The 6,739-nt window shown below is 34.2% G+C and overlaps 1 protein-coding gene across 1 annotated transcript; it reads right to left on the reverse strand.

The window, feature by feature from the left end:
• Positions 1-4,841: 4,841 nt before the first annotated feature.
• On the reverse strand, positions 4,842-5,762 carry LOC126080309 (olfactory receptor 8K3-like). The gene has a single exon (XM_049891560.1). It carries the CDS (start codon positions 5,760-5,762, stop codon positions 4,842-4,844), a length of 921 nt encoding a protein of 306 aa, XP_049747517.1.
• Positions 5,763-6,739: the final 977 nt, after the last annotated feature.

A 6,739-nucleotide genomic window follows, 5' to 3' on the forward strand; every position in this document is an offset into this window, starting at 1 on the left:
TATGTTTATCTATTTCATATAGTCTTGCATTTTACTTTAACTTTCCATTTTTACCACACCAGGATCAGGATTAAAATATTGTATCCGTAAAACAGAACTATCAGTATTCCACATTTCTACAATGGCCTCTTCAAATGGATGACAAAATGAAGCTGTGCTTAAACACTTTCTTATTGCATTATTTCAAAGACTGAAATGGAATAAAAGTAATTCATTGTGCATAAGTGAGGTATCACTTCCTAGTTTACTGTTATTTTTGTTACTGTCTCTGTTATTGCTATTTTCAAGGTTTCTTTTCTTTTTTTTTTTTTTCCATTTTGACCTCAGGAGCAGAAATGTTACCCTTGTTTCTCATTTCATAGTCAATTGCCATCAGGTGTTTATGTTTTTTGCTTGTTTGTTTTATTTTCCATCACTATATTTCAGTATTTTATGTTTTTTCATTTTGTCCAATGGTCATTCCAAAACTTTTTCTCACCTTAATAAATGTTCTGTTATGCTTGATATAATGTTCTGCCATATCAACACACCCTCATAAAGTGTGATATTTGTGTGTAATGTGTCACTATGAATATATATTTACTATGCTATAAATATTTTTGCTGCATTTTGTCATTGTAGATATTTCTAATGCATCCCTTTGTGACTTTTTTTTTTGCTTATTTCTCCTATATAATGGTATGTATGTGGCGTAGTGGTTAAGAGTCCAAAAGATCGGCAGTTCAAGTCCACAAGGTGCTCCTTGGAAACCCTGTGGGGCAGTTCTACTTTGTCCTATAGGATCATTATAAGTCAGATTCGGCTTGACATCATTGGATTTTGGTTTTATATATGTATGTGTATATATATATATATACACACACACATACATATGTATTTATAAAACTCACTGCTAATTAGAAAATTAGCTGTTTGAAACTATTAGCCTTCCCAGGGAAAAAAGACCTGTTCATCTGTACCCGCAACTCTAAGGGACATTTCTGCTCTGTCCTGTGCATCACTATGATTTTCAATCAACTGAATGACACCTAACAAAACAAAAAAAGTCTTGAATGGTACATATTTTGTTGCCTCCAACAGAACACTGTCTGACTTTGTTGCTTCAGGCATGTTATAAGGAAAGACCAGTTTCTGGGTGAGAACATCATATTTGGTGAAGTAGAGGGCCAATAAGAATGAAGGAATCCCTCCATGAGACGAATTGACACAGTGGCTGCAACAATGAACTTTAACATACTGAAGATGGTGAGGATAGGACAGGGCCAGGCAATGTTCTGTGCTGTTTTACATAATGTCGCCCTGAGTTGAGGTAACTCAGTGACAGGTAACAACAACCTCTTGCGATTGACTGTTTTCACTTCACATGATTCTACTGAGGCCCATCCACGCCGTTGTGTGCATCAATACTTTGTTCTTTTTTACTGCTGAGTATGACTTTAGGTATGGATTTAGTACAGTTCGATTACCCATTACCCATAGAAGGACATTATGGGTTGTTACTAGTTTTTAGCTATTATAAAAATTATTTCTTTGAACATTTACCTAAGGATTTTTGTATGAACATAAGTTTTCACACGTGTGGGATAAATGTCTAAGTGTGGGTTGTTCTAATTTTGACAAAGCCGGATGTATCAATTTGTACTTTTCATCCATGTATTTGCATGTACCAATAATTCAGTAGTTTTTATTACTGAGTGGTGTTAACTTGCTTGGAAATACCACAGTTTATTCATCCATTCTCAAGTAGATGAACATTTGGGTTGATTCTAGTTTTTGAGTATTACAAATAAACTTGTTATAGACATTTGTATACATATATTTATAAGAATAAATGCTGTCATTTCGCTTGGGTAGATATGAGTAAATTGGATAAATTTTAGGATAAAACTATGTTCAGCTTTATAAGACCCTGGTACTTAAAACAAATTATTTTTTTTAAGTATTTTTATCATTATAATTATCCACTAACAGTTTATGAATGTTCTGTTCCCCCGCAAACTTACCAAACACCTGATATTCTAATAGATGTATAGTTTTGTCACCAGGGTTTAACCTGAAATTCACTGATGGATAATGAACTGAACATTTTTAACATGTTTATTCACCAGCTGAATACGTCCTATGAATAAGTGAATATTAATTTTTGTGATCCTTTTTTGTGGACTGTTTTTTTTCTTTTTCTTTTATTATTATTATTGAGCTTTGAGGCCTTTCTCTGTATATATTATGGAGCCCTGATGGAACAGTGGTTAAAGAGCTGGGTGGCTAACCAAAAGTTTGGCAGTTTGAATCCACCAGCCAATCCTTAAAATCCTTGCGAGACAGTTCTAATCTTTCCTATAGGGTTGTTATGAGTCAGAATCTACTTGATAGCAATGGGGGGAGGGAAGAGAGGAGGGACATATATATTATGGACACAGACCATTTATGACATATACCATTTGAAAATATTATCTCCCAGAATATGACTTGTTTTTATACACGTGTCTTTTGAAAAGCAGAAGTTTAATATTTCCTGTTGTCAAACTTTATATGAATTTTGTTTTTGGTGTTATAGCTACAAAATCTCCAAATGTATCTACAGAATCAATGAAAGCCTACTTAAAATCCAAAAAAAACTTTTTTTTAAATAAAAATATAAGCTGAGAATAAATTCACAAATAAATGCTAGGTTAATTTTTTAGTTATTGTAGGCTCTATTAGATTTTTTACATAAAAAATCATGTCATCTACCAATAATTAAAGTTTTCCTCCTTCTTTTCCAATCTGGATGCTTTCTATTTATTTATTTAATTCTTTATTGCCTTATTGTGTGGCCTAGAACAGCCACTAAATGTGGAATAGATTAGGTGAGAGTAGATTTACTTATTTTGATCCTGGTCTTACTGGGAATGTATTCAGTCTTCATACCATGTGTGATGGTAGCTGTAGGTTGTTCATGGGTGCCCTCTATCAGCTTGAGGAAGTCCCATTTTAATACTAGATTGGTTAAGGTTTTATCACAATTATCGGTACTTTTAAAATGCTTCTCTACCTCTATTATATGGCTTTGTTACCATTTTTATTTGTAATTATGCTGAATGTCAATAATTGATTTTTTAATGCAAAACTATCCACGCATTTCTGAAGCATGCCTATTTGGTGTACTATTGTCTTTACATATTGCCAGACTCAGTTTCTTAATTTTTACTTTAGATTTTTCACATATGTGCTCTGTTGTTTTCTTTTAATGCTTCTGTCCGCCTTTGATATCAGAGTAAAGCTAGCCTCATGTAGGAAATGCAAAATACCACTCTTCAGTTTTGGAGAAGAGTTTGTGTACAATTGGTTAATTCTTTTTCCCTAAAAGCTTATCAGAATTTCCCAATCCAGCCACTTGGAATGGTTGGGAATGAGGTGTGTTTTAAATTTCAATTTTGGTATCCTGTCTTTACAATGATATTTTTCTCATGTGTTTTCTAGTCTCTACATACATGGAAATATATCAGAACCTATGTAGTAGGGTCCTAACCTCAAACGCAGATTGGATTCTTTTTTAAAGACAACCTTAGCATACCTAAAATTTATTTTTTTCTCATTATAAATTTTTTGAATACTAAAAGAGTATGAATAAAAAAATATGCAGGAAAATTAGGTGGGAATATGGAGCAACTATGTCCAGAAATCATGGCAAATATATAAAATGCTACATATTACACCTCACTCACTAGAAGCACAGCATAGCCCAAACCATGGATTATCTCCTTATGCTTCTTCCAAGCAGAATAATCGGAACGATGAATTCAAACAACAGATACTGATCGAACTAAAGTTCACACTCATATTCATCAAGGTTAAGAAAATCCAGCCAAACAAAAACAAGGCAACACACCTAACTTATCCTACAATAGACCTCTTATGCCAGGGCACATAAACAATTAGAAAATGACTTCTAAACAAGAGTAATTGTTCTTTTCTAGAGACATAAGGATAACAATTTTTGAGACGAAAGCTTGGAAATAGGAAGCAATATTAATCCGGGACAGAAAAAATGAAAAAACCTGGGAACTTCTGTGGCTGAGCTCAGAAATTTACCTTAACAGGTATACCCACTGATACAGATAAAATGGGCTAACTTACACAAAACTGGATACCGAGTTGATCTCGTTGAATATAAGTTTATTTTTTTACTGTTTATACTAATATTACAGTACAGTAATAGTAAAAATAAAAACAAAGTAAACAGACTCTAAGGGCTCAAATATGAAAGTAGAGGCAGGGTTTAGAAAGTGAACATTTGAGCGAATTCAAATGACTGAGTACTTTAAATCAACCCACCACACGGAGCCTTCTTTTAATCAGAATTAGCTACCCAGGGCTGAGTGTCAGCAATAAAACAGAAAGTTTGTGGAAGTGTGCACGCGGGCACAAGCACATACACACCTTCTCCTTCTTTTTTTTTTTCTACTAGGTGAGGAAAACGCCAGGCACTAGGAAATCTTCCTGTATCTGTTACAGTTTCACTATCCCACTGAAGATATTCAATTTTCTTTTTTTTTAAATCTAACACCCTCATCGCATTCTAATATACTATCAACTTTCTTAATTATTATGCTTATAATGCATCGCTCCTGCTCAAGGAAGGCAATGCTTTGTACTGTTTCACTTATTAATCTACTTACAGCCTTAGTAGAGTGACTGGTAGAAGGCGATATAGAAATATATGTTGAACTTATCTGTGTATTTTGTGCTTGCTATTCTTTTTTATTCCCTTTGGGGGCACTCAGAAAAAAGTTTAAAGCCCAAATGTAAATTATATGAATCATATGTTAGAATGAACTTTGAGAAAATATATTGCATAATCATCTTAAAGCCCTATGTAAGGCATATTTTACATCTCTATTCCTCAAACTGTAGATCAAGGGATTCAACATGGGGATTACCAGGGTGTAAAATATGGAAGCCATTTTATCAGTGTCAAAGGAATGACCGGACTTGGGCTGCAGATACATAAAGATTAAAGTTCCATAGAACACTACCACCACAGTCAGGTGGGATCCACAGGTGGAGAAGGTCTTGTGCCTGCCCTCAGCTGAGTTCAGTCTGAGAATGGATACAATTATGACTATGTAAGAAACAAGAACTATTAGAAGGGATGAAATCAGATCAAAAACAGATAAGATGAAAATGACCAATTTGATCTCATGTGTGTCTGAGCAGAGCAAAGATAACAAGGGGAGAATGTCACAGTAGAAATGCCTGATGACATTGTGGCCACAGAAGGATAATTTAAAAATCTTTATAGTGACCAGAAGAGAAAAAAATGAACTGTAGAGATAAGGGATTGCCATCAGCACACAACACACCCCTCGTGACATGATGATGGTGTAGCGCAAAGGGTTACAGATAGCTACATAGCGGTCGTAGGACATTGCTGACAGAATAAACAATTCAGTAGTTATGAATATAATAAAGAAAACTTGCTGTATAGCACAAAAATAATAGGAGATTGTACTTTCATCTACAACAAAATTTGCTAGCATTTTGGGTCCCACAGCTGTTGAATAACCAAGATCAGTAATAGCCAGGTGTCTGAGAAAAAAGTACATGGGAGTTTGTAGCCTGGAGTCCATGTTGGTGAGGATGATGATGCCCAAGTTGCCCACCACTGAGATCATGTAGATGATGAGGAACAGTCCAAACAATGGCGCCTGCAGCTCTGGGCGGTCTGTGATTCCCATCAGAATGAATTCATTCAGCACTGTTAGATTGTGTTTGTCCATCTAGGTCTATCAAGAAACCTGTTCTGAATGGAGACATCAGTATCATCAATAGCTTTTATGCAATATCATCTGGTCGGTTTTTAGTATACAAAACCAGCATGAATAGTAAAAATCCAAACATTCCATTGTAGGATATTTGAATACATATCCAACTGACACAAATTTTACACACACATACACATATAAGATAGATTGATGGATACATTGGTAGATAGATGAAATAAAAATGAATAATATGTTAAATCTTTAGGTGTTAGGTACATGGGTATTTATTATACTTTTCTTAAAACTTTTATCTTTTTCACATACCCAAAAAATACACGGATACATTTTGAACCCTGTCCTTCGAAACACTATCTTACGAAAACTCATATATATATATATATAGATGGCCCAGGATGGAACAATCAACATATTAGACAGGTTTTCAATAGATACATAATTGATCACAGTGGAAATTATTTGTCTTTTTACAGAAAACATCCCTAGAGATATATGTACATAGATGCAACCTCTGCTATACCTCCATTTGTAATGCATACAGTGTGGTACTTTGGGCAAATAACATAAGTTATGTGAATCTTTTTATCCCTACCTGGAAAATCATATTCTATCTCTTTTTTGCAGGGTTGTTAGGAAGGATAAATGAGAGTTAAAGGCTTCAATGTGTCTACGATACTTGAAAATAATTCTAAAATACTGTGTCTAGACTATTTGTCTACCTGTCTGTCTGTATATTTATCGTTACCATCATCTGTTGTTTTTTGATGTTGACCGTAGTTACTTGGAATTATTATTTTTGTTGTTAATTGTTTTGATCTTTAAGATATTTATAGGTATATTGTTCTGGACTTTGTCTTAAGATCTTTGTCACCATTTTCATGATGAATAGGTTCATTAAAACGTTATCCTTGTAACTGACCCCAGCCCTATGTTCCATAACACCTATTCTATGACTAAAGTGTCTAAAAGTGTCA

Source organism: Elephas maximus, chromosome 7 (assembly GCF_024166365.1).
Source record: "Elephas maximus indicus isolate mEleMax1 chromosome 7, mEleMax1 primary haplotype, whole genome shotgun sequence".
NCBI classification, from domain to species: domain Eukaryota; kingdom Metazoa; phylum Chordata; class Mammalia; order Proboscidea; family Elephantidae; genus Elephas; species Elephas maximus.

Bases quoted from the DNA above. Each gene is read 5' to 3' on its own strand.
- LOC126080309 (XM_049891560.1), bottom strand. From the start codon at position 5,762: ATGGACAAACACAATCTAACAGTGCTGAATGAATTCATTCTGATGGGA.